This window comes from Chlorocebus sabaeus, chromosome 15 (genome assembly GCF_047675955.1).
Source record: "Chlorocebus sabaeus isolate Y175 chromosome 15, mChlSab1.0.hap1, whole genome shotgun sequence".
NCBI classification, from domain to species: Eukaryota; Metazoa; Chordata; class Mammalia; order Primates; family Cercopithecidae; genus Chlorocebus; species Chlorocebus sabaeus.
Window position 1 is genome coordinate 1,304,051 of NC_132918.1, and position 20,499 is coordinate 1,324,549.

The 20,499-nt window shown below is 35.8% G+C and overlaps 1 protein-coding gene across 1 annotated transcript in view; it reads right to left on the reverse strand.

Annotated features, from left to right (window-relative positions):
- OXSR1 (oxidative stress responsive kinase 1) overlaps positions 1 to 20,499 on the reverse strand; it is a 92,432-nt gene that overhangs the window by 23,822 nt on the left and 48,111 nt on the right. Inside the window, exons 5-10 of the mRNA XM_007971749.3 lie at positions 16,226 to 16,281; positions 10,357 to 10,466; positions 8,136 to 8,237; positions 7,339 to 7,472; positions 2,028 to 2,076; positions 1,335 to 1,400 (exon numbers count right to left, since the gene is read on the reverse strand). Coding sequence (XP_007969940.1) covers positions 1,335 to 1,400; positions 2,028 to 2,076; positions 7,339 to 7,472; positions 8,136 to 8,237; positions 10,357 to 10,466; positions 16,226 to 16,281 — 517 coding nt within the window. The remainder of the gene's footprint in view (positions 1 to 1,334; positions 1,401 to 2,027; positions 2,077 to 7,338; positions 7,473 to 8,135; positions 8,238 to 10,356; positions 10,467 to 16,225; positions 16,282 to 20,499) is intronic.

Consider the following 20,499-nt stretch of genomic DNA (forward strand, 5'->3'; position numbering starts at 1 on the left):
AACAAGAATAAGCACAGAAATTTTATCCATATTTTTAATAAGTATAGAAATATATACATATTATTTAAGAATATCCTGTGTGTCAGGAACTATTCTAGGCACACTGAAGATACAGCAATGAAAAAAAGTCCCTGTTCTCATTAAGCTTTTATTCTAATGGTACAGAAAGACTGTAAAATGTCAGATGGTGGTAAGTAGGGTAAAGGGATAGAGTCATGGAGGGTACTATTTTAGTAATCAGAGAGTATTATTCTGAGGAAAGGCCACTTGAGTAAGATGTGACATAAAATGAAGGAATGAGCCAAGTGAATTTTTAACCTAGTAACTATCCATGAGAATAATCTTCCAGGTCTCACCCACTAAAGACATGACTTTAATTGGTTTGGGATGACACTATGTTTCTTTCCTTTTTTTTTTTTTTTTTTTTTTTTTTTTTAAGTCCCCAAGTGATTCTGACATGAAACGATGGATTATAGCCACTGAAAAAGATATATCTCTAAAATAGAGACAAGTTAACTGTTTTATCAGTGCTTATTAAGAATATCATTTCTAAGTATTTAATATACATTTCCGGTTCTTTGTTTTGTTAAATTCTCAGAATAATATCAAAATTCCCAAGCAGTGAGATCTATGGAAGAGAATAAGCCACTGCTAGACACAATGCTTCTGACTTCTTGGACAGGCTTACCACTGTATTATATAATGTATACGACCTTTACCTTCTTCAAGTCTATCATCAACAGAAGCCTCTTTTCCTTCACATTGGATGAGTATGCTTGAGCAGAGAAGTAAGAGGGGGGAAAAGGGAGGATTTTCTTCTCCCTACTCTCACAGAGGTTCATAAAAGTATCATGGACAGGAAAATTAATATATTCTGCCCAAACTGAGATATTAAAGCATTCTCCATGCTCACATCATGACCAACCTTCTTAGAAATTACATATACATAATAAGGTTCTTTCAGTCTTTCTGTAAAAGCAGTAGAAAATTTGGAGTTCCAAAAAGGGTACTGTGACTTATACCCAAAACTATAAATGCTATGTAAAATCACAACTCATTCTGGTAGCTAGAAACAGTTATCAAATAAGAGTTTAGAATTAATTTACCAATTACTATCTAGCATTCCCTTTCATCCTAATAGACAGCAGAGTAATACAAAGGCATACAGTAGACCAAAGATATTTGCTGAATGAATGTATCAAAGAATGCTTTAGATAGGATTGAAAGAAAACCAGTAATTCTCATATACTATTAACAATGTATTACTTAATATATTTTCAAAATGCAAAAATAAAGTAAATTTTTCAGGAAAAGTGAGTTAAATTCCGATTTACCTTTTTTGCTCTTTCAGAAATGGTTGGTGCTCTCTGCAATATTTTTTCTTGAAGAAATTCTTTATTCTGGAGAGGAAGAGTAAGTATTTTGTTCTTATAAGTTTAAAGGTACCAAAAAAACCCCACAAAAATGCTCACCATAATCAAAATGTGATATAGTAACTGTTCTGTAATGAAGTATGAGAAAAACTTTCATTTGTTTACTCTGAAGTTCCTTTAGTACGTTACTACCACAATTTTATAAATTGAGACAGAAAATTAAGAGGTAGTACACTGTATGAACCATTGTCTATGAAGAGTTTGCTGTACTGTATGTTCTTTGAGATCATGGTCCTAGATTTCCAACTACAGTAACATCCTACTATCTGATATATTTGGGAAATGAGATGTTTACAAATTCAGTAGTAAACCTTAAAATCAGAGTTTGGTATTTTTCACAAATTATATTTATAATGGTAAAATTTAATAATCATTATTCCTATGATCAGTTTAACCTAATATTTAAAAATGGATTTACTAAATTCTGAAGCAAGCATCTTAATTATCAAAGGCTGTATACATACTGCTTTCCACAATTATTTTATTTACCATCATTTTTCCAAACATAATCATCCAACTTCTAAGCAGTGAACATAATCTGAGTAATTGAGGAGCATCCTGTAACACACATAATCAAAAGCTAGAATTTCCTACCTTTGCTTTCTGGAAAAATTTGTGCCTTAACAGTTCTGCTGCTGTTGGTCTAAAACCAGGGAGGGAGGGAAGAAAAGGTTTTACAATTAATTCAAGTGTAATGTGAGATTCCATCATCAAAAATCAGAAAAGATTTTTTCAACAGCAAAATAAAAACTCAGTATACTCCACTTTCCTTAAACTGCTAAAAAGCAAAACAAACTTGATACAAGACATTGAATAAAATAAAAATCTCAAAACAAATATTCTGATAATAATTATTAATATTCTTTGAAAGAGTCATTAGTGAAATGTTTTTTCTGGAAGCATGATTTCTTAATAGAGTCTAATATATTTGCTAATTAATAGTATTAATTTAATATTTAATATTATTTCCCAGTAAGTAAGCTAGACAAAATCTATCTAACATTTTTAGCAAGGCATAAAAATATATTTAAACACTCAAAGAGGAAATGGACCAAATCAAGACCTCCACTTCTTGCCACATGGTAGTCTGCCAGCCTTCAATTTAAGGATCTGTGGTAACCTTAAAAATAGATTTCATAATCTCTCTTTAAAAATGAAAATTCTAAAAGTAAAGTATATTCCCCAAATTTAACAAAACTCAGTTTACCTCATTTCTTCATGGTCTTATTTCCTTTTAAGCAAAGACATGACTGTCAATTTTACAAGCTTTTAAAAGAATAACATTCAGAATAAAGAATTTAACATTTAAGAAACTGGACCTGATTTTTTGCCACACACCTACCTAATCCTGAGCAAATCACAACCTCTCTAAGGTTCAGTATTACTTGGCCAAGTCCCTAAGAGCAGTAGCTCTTAAACACTGCTGTGCATTAAACTATCTGGGAAGAATGTAAAAATCCCAATGACCAGTCGGGCACCATGGCTCACACCTGTAATCCCAGAACTTTGGGAGGCCAAGGTGGGTGGATCACGAGGTGAGGAGTTCGAGACCAGCCTGGCCAATATGGTGGCACCCCATCTCTACTAAAAAAACACAAAAATTAGTAGGGCAAGGTGGCGTGCACCTGTAGTCCCAGCAACTCGGGAGGCTGAGAAAGGAGTATCACTTGAACCCATGAGGCAGAGGTTGCAGTGAGCTGAGATTGTGCCACTGTACTCCAGCCTGGGCGACAGAGCAAGACTGTCTCAAACAAACAAACAAAAACCCAATGACCAGGCTGTACCTCATACCAATTAAAGCAGAATCTTTAATTGGCTTTAGTAATTTTTAAAACTCCCTAGGTAATTCCAATATGCATTCAAGTTTAAGAACCAGCACCTCCGATGATTATTATAAAGATTTAAAAACTGGGCCGGGCGCGGTGGCTCAAACCTGTAATCCCAGCACTTTGGGAGGCCGAGATGGGCGGATCACGAGGGCAGGAGATCGAGACCATCCTGGCTAACCCGGTGAAACCCTGTCTCTACTAAAAGATACAAAAAACTAGCCGGGCGAGGTGGCGGGCACCTGTAGTCCCAGCTACTCGGGAGGCTGAGGCAGGAGAATGGCATAAACCCGGGAGGCGGAGCTTGCAGTGAGCTGCGATCCGGCCACTGCACTCCAGCCTGGGCGACAGAGCGAGACTCCGACTCAAAAACAAATAAACAAACAAAAAACAGATTTAAAAACTGAATAAATGTGAAAGTTTCAGTTTGCATAGCAAACTGAAATCCGACATTATCACTCTTATTTTTCCATTCACTCAAGATTCCAATATGCTCAACAATGTGATTGCTCAACATTGCTTATTATTCATTCCTTTCTTCTGACTTCTAAAGTACAACTTATGGGTTCTTTCTAAAGTACAACTTATGGGTTCTTTAAGTGATAGAATGTGACTGGAAAACTCAATTTCCGTGTGCAAAATAATTTCATGCTCATTCTTGAATGATAGTTTGACTAGCTGGAGAACTCTGGGTTAAAGTCACAGTCATGAGCCTCTTAATGCTTTGGCCAACAACATACTATGTATCTGACAGTAGAGCAACAGGTTACACTAAATAGCCTACGCATGCAGTAGGCTGTACCATCAAAGTTTGTATGAGTACACTCCATGATGTTCACACAATGACAAAACTGCCTAATACACATATCACAGAATGTATCCTCATCATTTTAAGTGACACATAACTGCATTTTCTCTGAACATTTCACTAAATGCTGGCCTCAATTGTTGTGTTATTGGGGAAGTGGCTGTCAAGTCTACCTGCTGATCCTCAGTAGGTAATCTATTCCCTGAGATTGCCTGTAGAAGTTTCTCTTTGTTTCGTGTCCAGTAGTTTCACAACAACGTGTACAAGTGGAAGAAGGGAGACACTGCTTGGAATTCTACGGCGATGGTTCTTTACTCTGAGAATATAGGTCTTTCATCAACTCTAGAAAATTCTCAGCCATTATTTCTTTGAATATCGTTTCTACCACATTCTCTCTAGTCTTTCCTGGTAAGTTCATGTATATGTACATGTACATTTGTGTGTGTGTGTGTGGATGTGCATACACACACATACTGAACCTTCTCAGTCTACCCTCCAAATGTTAATATTTCTTTCATATTTCCCTCTTTGATCTTTCTGTGCTACATTCTGAGCAGTTTCCTTCATATACTGTAGTCTGATTAAAACAGGCACTCCAGTCCAGTTGTATGGGTCAGAATTCTGATTCCACCATTTATTAGCTGTGTGACATTGGGGAAGGTTACTTAACCTCTCTGTGATTCAGTTTCTTCATTTGTAAGATAAAGAAAATAACAGTGCTATCCTCAAAGGATTACTGTAAACAATAGTGCCTGGTACTTGATGAGTACATAAATAATCTCCTTTTTGTTTTACTGGTTGTTCTGTTTAACCAGTCCATTGTGTGTGTTATTTTAACTTAGCAATGTTCTAAACAAAGTTTAATTTTGGTTTACAAACTGGAATAGATTTTCTATAGCTTCCAGTTTTCTTACTTAAAAAAAAAGTTTTATAATGATTTTAGACTTAAAAGAGCTGCAAAGCTAGTACACAGTTCCTACATGCCCTTCACCACCTTCTGCTATTGTTAACCTTTTACATAACCACAGTATAATAATAAAGAAATCAACTAAAATATCAACACTGGTACAATACTATTAACTAAACAACAGACTTCATTCCATTTCTCCAGTTTTTCCACTAATGTCCTTTTTCTGTCCCAGGATCTAGTACAGGATACCCTGTTGCTTTCAGTCTTCATGTCTTCTTAATTTCCTCCAATCTGTGACAGTTTCTTAGTCTCTCTTCCTTGGCAGTTTTGAAGAGTGCTGGTCAGGTATTTTGCTGCATATTCCTCGATTTGGGTTTGTCTGATGTTTTCTCATTATAGACTGAAGTTACAGATTTAGAGGAAGAATACCTCACAGGTTATATGCCCTTCTCATTTCATCATATCAAGAGCTGAATCAGTCTTATCAATGTCTTATTAATAGTGATGTTAACCTTGGTCATTGGGTAGAGGAGGTGCATTGTGAAGTTACTATTTTTCCTTTTTCATACTCTACTCATCAGAAGGAGTCAGTAAGTCCAGCTCACACTCAAGGAAAGTTTGAAATATTAATCACTATATTTTTCATTTCTGGCATTGCTATTTGGTTCTTCTGTCACAGTCACAGTCTCTTCTTGTGGGTTTGATTTCTTCTAATTTTAGTTATTTTCAATATACTTAATTTTATATCTTTTCAGATTATCACTGTATTACCTAAATCTTTTGGAGCACTAATCCTTCTGCTTGTGTCTGCTAACTAGTTCATGACGTATTGTTTCACTGTGTGTTTCTTAATTTTGGGTTGTGACCTTATTTCAGTGGGGCATTATGTTCAGGAATCCAAAGGGAGCTAGAGTTGAAAGTGTTCTTCCAGTACAGCTCTGTGATGGCTTCTGTCAAAAATAAAAAACGATTTGGTGAAGCTTTTTTAACTTTCTAATCCTGTGGGTTCCTGGATAACATAGGTAGTATAAACTCTAAACCTGTGGAACGTTCAGGTTGAAGGGCTTGATTATTCAGGAGAGGTTTTTGTTGTCTCTTGGTGATGACAGCTTTTATTTTTGTCTATCCTTTTACTAAGGATACAGACATCTGAAGTTCTTAGCTTTAAGAAGAAGAATCTCAGTTTAAACTCCCCACTGGGTAGACTCAAGATCTCAATTCCAGTCTTCACATGGGAGTTACAAATCCAAATCAGTAGGTTATCAGAATGAATAGTGACCCACTGAAGACAGCCACGGGATTAGTTCACAATATTTCTTCTTTAACTTTGGGCTTCCTCATTATTTCTGGTATCTGAAAATCTTTAAGTGGGATAGATTTTATCTGGCATTTCTAGGTATTTGTAACAAGAAAATTCTGTTCCTTTAATCAACTAATTTGGTAAAAGAAAAGTGTTTCCTGTCTTTTTTAAGTGTTTACTCAGAAACAGAAAAAAAATTATAAAAACGCAGGTATAAATTTTGTTTTTCTTACCCTTTCCAATATTTCCAACAATAAATTCTGAAGCCTTATTACATTTACTAGAGATGTGATCAAGAACATGAAAGTCTTTCCCTTTTAATGATCTTTAGAGAAACAAAAATTAAAGAACTCAGTGCTAAGAAGCTGAGTGGAATATATATGTGAAACAGACAAATAAGATTCCGAAGGAACAGAGCCCTAAATTAGGAATCAGGACTTTTTGAGATTCAAGTCCTACTCCTATGACTAAGTATCAAGTGACCTCAAAAATAAAAGGTTGTACTCAATGATCCCCAACATTCTACGATTCTGTTTAATTCATGAAGTTACTCATATTGGCTGTTCTTATTTATTTGCTCACTTGTCATTCAATCTGTCTAATAATGATAAGGAAACTATTTGAATTTTTGGTCCACTTACTAAAATATCTTTCTAATATGGAAATAAGTATGATTATTAGACACTAAACATAATTTTTCTATGTGTCTTGCCTTTATTAATACTGTAAATGCCATTAAGACATTCATTTATAAATTTTAAATGCAAATTAAAAACAAACCTCTCCACTAACTTGGCACTTATTAATACAGAATTCACAATGTACAACTTTGTAAGAAATTAACAAGTAAAGGGCTGAACTATTTAAGGTATACTGTATACTACAAAGAAGGCAGAAATCAATTCATTTCTGTATACCATAGTATAATGGTCTCTGTATACTTCTTTAAAGTTTATATTTAGTTCTTTTGAAAATAATTTCCTGTACATACAAGTATGTGACTCTTAGACTTCTCACGATGTTTTACTAGAGAGAAAAGTAGATGTTTTCTCATATTTTACCTTTTTTCTGGATCTTTTTGAAGGCACAATGAAATCATTTTTCTAAATGATTTTCCATATTTTTTCAGCATTTCTTTATCTTGAACACCAGTTTCCAAAGAAGGAGGATCATTCTGCAGTGTCAGCATTAAAACCTGCAAGAATTTTCAATATACTATAAACTTGTGATGACTAAGTAAAGTTTAACTATTGTGGTCAAGATTTTTCAATATAGGCACTCCCCCACCAACATACAAATATTTTATTTCCTTTAAGTTTGTATCTGAATCAGTTTTTTAAAATCCAGAGTCATTATGTGTATTTCACATAAATAATATGCTGTAGATGGTTACCTTCTTAACACACACACACACACACAATGGGTATTATGCAGCCTTAAAAAGCAAGAAAATTCTGCAATATGCTACAACATGGATGAACCTTGAGGACATTACGCTAGCCATGCAAAGATAAACACTGTGGGATTCTACGTATATGAGGTATTAAGAGCAGTCAAAATCATAGAGACAAAAATGATTGCCAAGGGGCTAAGAATGGGAATCAAGAGTTACTATTTAATGGGTATAGAGTTCCAGTTTTAAAATGAAAAGAGCTTGGATAAAGATGGTGGTGACAACTGCACAACATTATGAATGCATTTAATACCATTGAACTATATACTCCAAATGGTTAAAGATGGTGGTCAATTTTATGATCTGCGTATTTTACCACAATAAAAATAATTTTAAAAACTTGCAAATGGCTCTGAAAAGGAACTGGGACTTGAGCTGGGGTAGTATTTGGAATACAAGCCTCACCTTCATTGGTGGATATTTATGGTAAGGAGCTGCCCCCGTGGCCAATTCAATTGCTGTAATTCCAAAACTCCAAATATCAGCTTTGAAATCATAACCTCGGACCTGCAAAACAGATTTGCATCATTATTTTTACCAGCACAAAAGGAGTTTTAAAAGTTAGCTTCTGGCCAGGCACAGAGGCTCACGCTTGTAATCCCAGCACTTTGGGAGGCTGAGGCAGGCAAATCACCTGAGGTTGGGAGTTTAAGACCAGCCTCACCAACACGGAGAAACTCCATCACTATTAAAAGAAAGAAAAAAAAAAAATTAGCCAGGCACAGTGGTGCGTGCCTGTAATTCCAACTATTCGGGAGGCTGAGGCAGGAGAATCGCTTGAACCTGGGAGGTGGAGGTTGTGGTGAGCCGAGATCACGCCATTGCACTCCAGCCTGGGCAACAAGAGCGAAACTCCACCTCAAAAAAAAAAAAAAAAAATTAGCTTCTGAGGCCGGGTACAGTGGCTCCTGCCTGTAATCCCAGCACTTTGAGAGGCTGAGGTGGGAGAATGATGTGGGCTTGAGGCCAGGAGTTCAAGACCAGCCTGGGCAACATGGTGAGACCCCATTCCACAAAAAAAAAGCTGTTTTAATTAGCTAGGAGCGGTGACATACACCTGCAGTTCAGCTGCTCAGGAGGCTAGCTTGAGCCCAGGAGTTCAAGGCTGCAGTAAGCCATGATGGCACCACTGTACTCCAGACTGGGTGACAGAGCAAGACTCTGTCTCTAAAAATAAACAAACAAAAAAGCTACCTCTAATGTGTACCAAGAACAATGAAAGTGTTCATAAGCTTTAAACCAATAAAATAAAGTAGGCAAACTCTAAACATATTTGGTAATACAAAAAATACACAACCTGAATGTTCACCAACAGTGAAAAAATTGTTAAGTATGATATATTTTAAAAATTACAGTCAATTAAAAGCAATATTTATTAATTCTAAGTGAAAATATAAAAAACATTTCTGATAAAACGTGAAGAAAAAAACACAAAATTGCTCATACATCCTGAAACTTTTACAAACAGTAAAATACTAGAAAGAATTAAAACAAAATGTTTTGTAGTGCGGTAGCTTTTTTGTTTTCCAAAGGATCTGTATTGTGGTATTATCACCTTAATTTCTATAATGAAAAAGTTAACGAAGGTTGTGAATACTTTTAAATTTTTACAGTGAATATGTTGCCAAATTTCTCTACCTATATACTGTCACCAGCACATTACATGGCTATAAATTTTAATTTTCTATCCTAAGCAATATAGGAGAAATAGGTTTGGGGAGTGTGTAGTGTGTAAGACCTAAAATTAGGGATCCATAGTATGTGCTGCCTTGCCATCTGGTAAAACTGAAGGGCCTCTAGTGACCTAAGTACAAGTTCCCCTCCCCACTCTGCTCTTGCAGATAATGTCTCCTAGTCCAACAATCCTCCTTATCAAACGACCAGGTACAGTTCCTGCTTGCCCGACAACCAGATTTCGGTTCCCTGTCAGCCAGTCTTATCTTCTCAAGGAAACCAAGGGGCATCGCAATCTGCTGGTACTACAAAGCCTGTCTCCAAAGCCCCTTCTCGTTCATTCTGTTAGTAAGTGCAACTCTGCTGATCCTGCATGGCATGCAGTACCCTCCTCCCCTAGGCTGTGAGTATATGTGACTAACAGACAGCTGTCAATCTCATCTGTCCAGTGTCAGGTGTTGTATGTTCAGCCATTCCCATAACTTTACAGTGGGAATCCTTCCCTCACCAACAGGGTGAATACAGGTGATTAAAACAGAGTAAAAATGAATTCGGTTTGTAGCATACTGAGTTTGATATACCTATAAGGCATTTATGTAAAGCATCTATTAAGAACTAAAAACAATTATATGGAGGCTTAGGAAACAAAACTGGACATAATTTAGAAATCATTAAACCAATAAATCTGTATGTAAAAATTGGTATAATTTGTACTAATAAAATTATTAAAACAAACCTCAATTATATTATTGCTGAGTTTCATATATCCTTTGCAAAGTTCTAGAGTGTTTTTGTTGTTTTGTTTTCAAGGGTGGACTAAAATCCTACCCAAGGAACAGGGACATGTTTTCCAAAGCTAACCTGGTATGCCAAAGAAAAGCAAACACTATTACGTTTTTTGAGTTTTAAAACAAAGCCCTAACCCATTTAAAATTGAAAAAAGACACGGTACCTGTTCCATAACTTCAGGTGCCATCCAACAAGGAGTGCCAACAAAGGTCTTTCTCACTTTATTTCGGGTAATATCACCACCGGTTGCTAAAAAAGCACTAACCCCAAAGTCTGAAATAGAATACAACAGCAAGGTATTTAAAGTGCATCAACTATCATAAATGAATAGGAAAACAATATAATGTAGTGACCATCCTATATATAAATAAAAAGCATGATAATTTCTTATCTTTTTGCTGAACTTCTTGACTAAATTAAGACATAGCTTAGACTAGGAACAGTAGCTCATACCTATAATCCCAACACTCTGGGAGGCCAAGGCAGGAGGCTCACTTGAGCCTGGGAGTTCAAGAACACCCTAGGCAACATAGGGAGACCTCATCTTTACAAAACAAAAAAACAAAAAAGACATAGCTTAGCAGGTGCCTCACTCCATGCCTCTCCACCCCCACATATCATCATCTTCTCAGATTTTCCCCCTTGCTCTAATCCATTCTACATACCACTATCGGATTCATTCATCCATTCATTTTTAAATTATCACTTTGACATGGCCCTTTCAGCTCAGAAACTCCTACAGAATGAAATCCAACCTTTTTAGCTTAGTATTCAAAGAGCTCTCAAGAACTCAGCCCCAAATAAATTAGAGTTCATAATTCTAAATACATATCCTAACTACACCTCTTAGTAGATGTATGACATGGGTAAACTTAGTTCACCTCTCTAAGCCTCAGGATTTTCTCTACAAAGATTTTGTCCCACAATGCTGAAGCCAAAGTACCAGTCACTGATAAGGAGGACTGCCTGCCTCACCATGATCCCCCCTTTTCTGTAAATAGCCCTGGGTGTGTATCTGTACTCTCTCACCTTGACCCTGGGCATACCTGATTTGAGCCAGGGTTAGACACCTTAATCCAAGGTAGGCCTATCTTAGTCTCCTAGAAATGTGAAGCTTGAATGGAAAGACAAAGAAATTAAGGGTCACTGGAGCTAAGCCATGCTAACAGCATCCTGAAGGTCACCAGCACAACTGGGTTCCTGCCTATTCTGAGGCTTAGCTGTTCAGCTGATTTTTTTAAATTCTGTGTACTTCCTAGTATATTTTTAAAATTCCTGCTTTGTTAAGTCAGTCACTGATAATTCCCAATACAACCAAAAGAACTTTAACTAATATACTGAGGCACAACTTATCCAACTTTTACATACCTTTTCTGACTCCCCTTTTGTTTTGTGCCCATTCCAGAATACTCTGCATTATGTAAAATGAGTGTGTATTTGTCCATAATTTATTCTATTTTCAAATTGAAAATAAAATTACAAAACAGAAATTATGAAATTAGAAATAAATTTGAAAATACAATAAATTATGGACAACCCGATTGTGAGGATAATTTCAGAATGGCAAACTTTAAAATTCCAGATTCAGAAGTCTATGAATTCTGCCATTTTCAAGCAATTATTTAAAATAATTGCTTGTCTATACAGTAGTTTTAAAAATAGCAAGTCTATACAGTACAGTTTTAAAAACAATAATCTTGTCTGAATGTACTTAGAATTATGAAAAAAAAACATAATCTTGACTGGGCACAGTGGCTCATTTCTGTAATCCCAATACTTTGGGAAGCTGAGGCAGGAGGATCACTTGAGGCCAAGAGATCAAGACCAGCCTGGGCAACACAGTGAGACCCCATCTCTACAAAAAATAGAAAATTAGCTGGGCGTGGTGGCGGGCACCTGTAGTCCTAGTTACTTGGGTAGCTGAGGTAGGAGGACTGCTTGAGCCTACAAGTTTGAGGCTGCAGTGAGCCACATTCGTACCACTGCACTCTGGCCTGGGTGACAGAGCAAGACACTTTCTCTAAAATCGTCATCATCATAACAGTTTTCAATACTCCTAAACTGGCAAATATCTAAGAACTTTAAAATGTTGTTCCATTTGTAACAACAATAACAAAGTAAACAATTTGAAGTGCATTTGAAGGGGAAAAAAGTACATTTAGTGCATTCAGCTCTGCCACTAGTCAGTTGAACTTGGGCAGGTATTTTCAATCTTTGTGCTACAATTTCTTCATCTGTAAAAAGGAGGCAACAACAGTACTTACTAACAAGGTTGTTGTTAAGGATTAAATGAGTTAATAATATACTTGGAGCAGCCCCTGTAATATATTTTAATACTAAACACTCAACAAGTATTAGGTATTCTTATCACTAACCAGAGAGGCAAAGCCATGCCTTAAAATACTTAAATATGATAAAGACTCAAACAGCTTATGTATATACAACATATTTTTTAGGTTCAATTACGAAGAGTTTTTACTTTTTAAAACCTACTAAAAAACTTCAAGTAGCTTTAAAATAGTCAGAATTTTAAATCCAGAACTTAATAATGATCCAGAATTTTTGTATCTTCAGCTGGTATACCTCTGCTTGTTTCCAAATGAACCCTGAAGACTAGTTGAAACATTTAGCTAAGGAATGTGAGAATATCCACTTTACCAAAATATTCTTGTTAAATAACCTGCACAGCCACAATGCCACGGAGACATAATCAATCCAACCATAAAGTTAAAAACAGAAACCAAAGAGCAAAAATGCCATTTGCCTTTCGTTTTAAATTGCCAACTAAAGAGAAAGAGTAACTTCAATGTGAAAAAAATCATTTAGTTCCTCCATTAACAAAATTTCAATTAAAGTACAAGGTGGACTTTGGTGCCTACTATGTGACAGGATCAAAAGTAATGATCAAGGAAGAAAATGCTCCCCCATTTGTGCAACTTCTAATACAAAAGGTGGAATCAGGCAATTATAATACATTAAAATAAGTGTTATCTGTAATAAGGTATGAAAAAACTAGAAGCCCCTAAACTATAAAACACTTAAAACATAGGAGAAAAGCTTCATGACACTGGAGTTAGCAATGATTTCTGAGATATAATACCAAACTTCAGGCAACAAAAGAAAAAGTAGATAATCAAAATTTTAAAACTTTTGTGCATCAAAGGTCACTATCAACAGAATGAAAGGCAACCCACAGACTGGGAGAAAATATTTTGCAAATCATACATCTGATAAGGGATTGACATCCAAAATATGTAAAGAACTTCTACAATTCAACAACAACAACAAAAACAAACACTCCAATTTAAAAATGGGCAAAGGAATTAAGGAGTTATTTCTTCAAAGAAGATATACAAATGGCCAATAAGTACATGAAAAAACGTTCAACATCACTTAATCAATAGGGAAATACAAATCAAAACCACAATGGGATAGATACCACCTTACATCCCTTAGAATGGCTACCACCTGAAAAAACAAAAAACCCAGAAACTAACGAGCGTTGGTGAGGATGTGGAGAAACTGGATTCTTGTGCACTCTTGGTGGGAATGTAAAATGGTACAGTTGCTATGAAAAATAATACGGCAATTCCTCAAAAACGTAAACATAGAATAGCTATATGATCCAGCAATTCTACTTATGAGGATATACCCAAAAGAAATGAAAGCAAGAAACTCAGACAGATATTTGGACACTTGTGTTCACAGCAGCATTATTCACAATGACCAAAAGGTGGAAGCAATTCAAATGCCCATTGATGAATGAATGGATAAACAAAATGCAGCATATAAATACAATGGAATTATTATTCAGCTTTAAAAAGTAATGAAATTCTGACACTGCAACATGAACCTTAAAGACATTATACAAAATGAAAAAAAGTCAATAACAAAAGGACAAATACTGTATGAGTTCACTTAGGTACTTAAAGTAGTTAAATTCATGGAGACAAAAAGAAGAATGGTGGTCACCCACGGCTGGGGTGAGAGGTGGAATGAAAAATTATTTTTTAGCGGGTACAGTTTCAGTCAAGGAAGATGAACTAGTTCTGAAGACAGATGGCGGTGATAGTTGCACAACAGGAATGTATTTAATGCCACAGAACCATACACTTAAAAATGGTTAAAACGGTAAATTTTATGTTATGTATATTTTACCACTACAAATAAATAAAAATAAAAGACTGAGCCAGGAGGCAAAGTTGTTCCCAAATTCTTGTTTTGTGCAGGTGGCAGGCCATGGTGCCACTCATACTAGACAAGGAAACCCATGTCCATTCCATCTCCTATATTTTTATGATTTATTAATGCTTTTGTATGTAGCTGTAGTTCTACTCATTTTCATCATTATATAGTACTCCAGTACACAGGCTGGGCTCACACCTGTAATCCCAGCACTCTGGGAAGCCAAGGTGGGAGAATCACTTGAGGCCAGGAGTTCGGGACCAGCCTGGCCAACATGGAGAAACACTGTCTCTACTACAAATACAAAAATTAGGCGGGTGGGGTGGTGCATGCCTGTAATCCCAGCTACTTGGGAGGCTGAGGCACAAGAATCTTTGAACCTGGAAGGCAGAGGCTGCAGTGAGCCAAGAGTGTACCACTGCACTCCAGCCTAGGCAACACAGCAAGACTGTCACCAAAAAAAAAAAAAAAAAAAAAAGGTATTCCAGTATATAAATTAACGACAATTTATTTATCCATTCTACTAATAAAGGGCATTGGGATTATTTCAAACTTGTCATGATTATGAACACTGTGGTACACATATGGGTGAGTTTCTCTAGGCTATACACCTAGGAGCCAAAGTCTTACAGCATGCATATCTTCAAATGTAATAAAATGGTTGTACCAATTTATATTCCCATCATCAGATACGAGACTTTTTTCCTTGCTTTACACCCACATCAACAATTAGTACTGTCAAGATGTTTTTGCCAGGCCAATCAATTTAATGTGTTATCACAATGTGATTTTACTTTGCATTTAACAAGTTACTAGTGTAAGCTTGAACATCTTTTACTACATTTATATTTGGATACCTTCATTTGGGAAGTGCCTATGCCAGTTTTCTGCCCACTTTTTTAGTTTTTTTAAAATTTTTCTCAATGAGTTCTTTATACACTCTACACTTGAGCCCTTTAACAATTATTCATGCTGCAAATATTTTCTCTACTCTGTGGTTTACCTTTTTACTCTGTTAACAGTAATAAACCATTTGTTCCTCTTTTGATAACTAGAAGTTGCTAATTTTAAAGGAGTCAAATTTATCAATCTTTCCCTTTATATTAGAGCTTTATGTGACTTGGTTAAAATATTTCCTTACCTCATGGACACGAAGATGTTCGCCTAAATTATCTTCTTAAAGATGAAGAAATAATTTAAGATTTGGGTGATTATCTTCCTCCTGCCAAACACCTGACTGTTCTAGCAGTCTGGGACCAAGCTGAGGTTTTCTCAGATGATCTGCTTGCTAGACAATCCCTGGGTACAGTCGTTCTGGAGTCTCAGCCTGGAGGAGGGGGTGTTTCATCAGGATAGCCACTTTTGGCAGGCCCTGGACTGCAACTCTCATCCCTTCAGCTCTGAAACTGCCAAAAGTGCACTTCTACTTCTCAGGCATTTTTTCCTAATTGACAAATACTCCATTTCCCCCAGGACAGAAGCAGCTCTGTATAGTCTCTATACAACATATTTATTCTTAAACACAGTGAAGATTCTTGACTACTTTTCCTTTAAAGGAAAGTACAGAATGCTACGAGAACCCATAGCAGAAGACCTTAATGGAAGTAAGAGGTGGATAGCTGGAAGGAAACAAGTAATGGTCAGAAAAAAATGTCTAAGAGCAGAAATGAAGGATGAGTATGAGAAGCTATCTTGAGAGTCGGTGGCATCCTATGATGTGTTAACAGAGGATCTTGAATAGAGATGGTCCAGCGAACAGGAGAGAATGCTGATTCAGGAAACATAAAAGATAAGTAATGTGGTTCTACTGACCATTACATCAAATAAAAAGAAATACTAATCATTACCTGCAATCTGTACTGAGCCATCTTCTCCAAGAAGAATGTTTCCAGCTTTCACATCTCTTTAAAAAAAAAAAAAAAGTTATGTATCAAAAAATACCTATTCTTTGAAGTAACATAATTTAAGCAATTGTTGACTATATTCATGTAATACTAGCAATATTTAAATGTTCTATTTTATATTAAAGGATATTAAGACGAATAGAAAAATTTTAGTTACTGGTACTAGGAACCCAAACATTAAAAAGAAAGCTAGAAAGGTTCTTATGATAATATCTGGAAAACACAAGTGATTAAATATTCTTGATTGGGATAAAAGTGGCCAAAGAATGTGACCCTCGCCTAATTCTACATTTTGAAATATTTTTTTTCTACACCCCAATGAATTATCATATTTTTAAAATCATCAGTATGCAACTGAAAACAGGGAATATTCTATGCCCGTAACAAAAAGATGGAAACTACTCAGGCATCTCTATAGTTTTAACTATTCATAACAAGTAATACATAAAAACATTCTTGTTTTGAAAACCTAAACACAACTAAAAAAGCCAAAATTCCTTTGACCATCATTCTCAAATCTAAGTACTCTCTCCAAAGTTTTCAACTGTTATCAGTCTGGTTAATAGAATATATACCGATGACATATCTGGGCTTTTCTCCCAATGTAAACAATATTATACTATCCATTCAAATCTACAACTTAGTTTTTTGGGTTTTTTTTTTCAGCAAAAACAAGTTTTTGGCAAAATTTAAAATCCCCAAATCCTAAGAGTAGCAAAACCATCTCTTGATAACCTAGAACTCTCACAATTTACAAGGAAAGTCCAAGAGGGTTCTACTACAGCATTATTCATAATAAAAAACAAAAACTAGTAACAGCCAACAACAGTAGAAAGGTTAAATTAATTCTATTACATCCATGGAATAATGTCAATCAACATGTTGTGACACGAAATGCTAACATACATTATTAAATGAACAAATCAAATAAGAGACTAGTGCATTTTATATGACACCATTAATGTTGCACAAACACACCCCTTTCCCTTGCCAAATGGGATTTTTGTGGAGATTAATGGAATTGAAGTCTAGGGAATAGTATTTGAATAACTTGTGGGAATACAGTCATTTCGTAATTAAAAGTAAACGTAATCAAATAAGCAAAAGAAAGGCAGCCCTTGAAGCTACACAAGAAAAGCAAGGCCTGCTCATGGAAGAATGTCTTGTCATGAAAAGGAGCCAGTGAAAAGCACAGCACTTCATCCTATTCCTGTCCCCGTTTTCCTCCATGTTTAGATATAACCATGCCTTGGCAAACAATGAACAAGAGTTTCACAACTGTGCAGAAGCAGTATCATACCACGGTACACAATGCCTTTCCTGAATATACACTGAAGCATAAGGAAAACATGTTACTGAGTGTTTTGTACTGCTTATAAACCCAAGCAATTTATAGGTAGTTCTCCCAGAGGCTGACTAAGCAGAGTGCAGGCCAGTCTGTTTTACTCCATGAATCTAGTCTCAGATTCTAGTCACTACAAACAGAAGAGAATAGAGGACATTCTCTTTCCTCTGTGACAAAGATCATCCAACTGAGTCAACCACTAACTTCCAGTTCCCTTTTCTGAGCTCACCTAAAACCCAATGGGGGAAGAAAAATAGTTTAGTCACTCCCTCCTCTGTGTTTTTGCAGAAGGCTGTACTATAATATTAGCAAGGTGTCTTATACGATCATATTTCTAGGTCTGTCTCCCTTCTGTATTTCACCATGAACTATATCTGGGCCTGTATCTTAATATACTACTATAGTCACCTGTACTTACTTAGCATTATTATTAGTACATAGGTGGCATTATTCAAATAGGAGGAGCTCTTCTGCAAATAGATTTAAATAACTATTTAAATTTGTAACAAATATTATATAACCATTGAGGAGACGACCTGCCTCAAATCCTCTTCTGGGGGGGAAAAAAAAGTAGTGTATAAAATAAGAAAGAAAAAATGCCAACCAAACACTAAAAAATACTAGACTATTCCCTCCCTGCTTCCCCAATCCCCACTCCCCACCTCCTAACTCTGTTCCAAACGTCAGGGTTATAGACGAATACGTTACGGTAAAAAATGGGAACAATCTAATTATCCATCAAAAGGAGACCAGTTATACACCTGAACTATAAATTACTATGAATACTAATGAACATACATGTTGACATGGAACTATCTCCAAATACATTATTAAGTGAAAAAATGAATGTTAAATATAGTATGTGGCCATTTGTATTTTCTTTAAAAGAAAAACATGACACAGAGACATACATTATGTTTATATTGACAGAAAATATCTCTCAAAGGAGTCACAAGAAAATGGCAACAAGTGATTCCCTTTGGACCAGGGTATTGTGGATTCATAAAAGGAAGAAGACTTAAAAGTTTATGTTTGAGGACAGTTTCAGATTTACATAAAAGTTGAGATGTTAGTGCATAGGAGTTCCTACACACCTCACACTTAGTTTCCCTTTTTATTAACATCTCATATTAGTATAGTACTTTTGCTACAATAAATGAACCAGTATTCATATATCATGATTAGATAAAGTCCACAGTTTACTCAGATTTCTTTAGTTTTTACCTAATGTCCTTTTTCGGTCCCAGGATCCTGCCCAGGATACACACTATATTATATTCAGCGGCCATGTCTCCTTAGGCTCCTTTTGGTTGTGAGTTTTTCACATTTTCTTTGCTTTTGAGAATCTTGACAGTTTTGAGGAGTAATGGCCAAGTATTTTGTAGAATGTCCCTCTACTGGAATATATACAATGTTTTTCTCATGGTTAGATTGGTGTCAGGGGATTTTGTAAGGAAAACCATAAAAGTAAGGTGCCATTTTCATCACATCATAGGAAAGGCATATGGTATCAATATAATTTAACATCAGTGATGCTGAGAAGACTTATTTTGTACCATACACCATTTTGTGCTGTTTGAATTTTTAAAGTCATATATACATATTACTTACTCAAATCATGTTTTACAAGTTTTTCATTTACAAGTCTTTCGTAAATGAAGAGACAATAATCCATTTTCAGCAGAGCCTAAACTTCGAATGACTACTTTTCCTGATCAGTTCCCCAGATAATGAATCCATGTTTCCTTTTGAAACCAAAAGTGTAATCTGTAGACTAGCTTCCAGGAGTAAAAGCAGAATAGCACAATTAACTGGACAATAAAAAACACCACAGCCTGCCCTCAAAACAGGACAACTAACCTTTCAAGGAAAAGATTTGTAACTAAATATCTGGAAATCAATATAGTCCCCAGTTAAAGAACTTTTTAACTCGGCCACAAAGAGTATCAAGCAAACCAGCAGCTCCAAAAGCTAAATCCTCCATCCACTCTTAAGTAGCAAGAACAGTTTTGCTTTTTACTGCTTAATGTCATTTCTCACATGTCACTGTTGCCCCAAAGTTACACATTCCTTATAAAATTAAAAGGAATATCATAGACATGCTTGACTTTTCATTAATACAGAACACAAGTTTCTGCCCATAACATTTTTATTACTCATCAATAGGCACCATTTATGGAAAACTTGAAAAAGGTCAAGAAAAGCAATGAATCAAAACCAAAGCTGTAAACACACTACATTTAAGCATCTTAAACTGACAAAAATATCCAACATTTCTGTTACAGCCAGCCTCTCTAATGGGAAAAATATTTGGGTAGATACAGAGAGGAAAGTCTGATTTAGAGACCTATTCATCCTACTCAAAACCTCTAAAGCCTAGAAGTCAAAGAGAAAACACAGTAGAAATAGAGGAAAATTACTTTACCTAATCCACTAGGGCTGACATACAAATCCACCTGAAATCACAAGTGGACTTTGAAGATATGAGAAGTAGCAAGACATACTAAAAATATCTGCCTCTGCTTCCCAATACAACAACTTTCTCCTAAGCCTAGGTATCAGTGTATTACAGAGTTGGTTACTGCTAAAGTTTAAGTAATGGTCTCAGCCTTGGCTGCACATTAGAATTACCTAGGGAACTTTTAAAAGTCCCAATGCCAAGGCCTCACTCCAAACCAATTAAATAAATTTCTGGCAGTGGACCCAGGTATCAATATAAAGTTTCCCATATTCCAATATGCAGCCCAGGCTGAAAGTCTATGATTTAAAATATCAGAGAATTCCCATTCCAGCTAAATGGCAAACTGTGCATTGGAAAACAAACTTTCATAACTACTATACGGGCCCTTGACCCAAAACACACCCTTCCCTA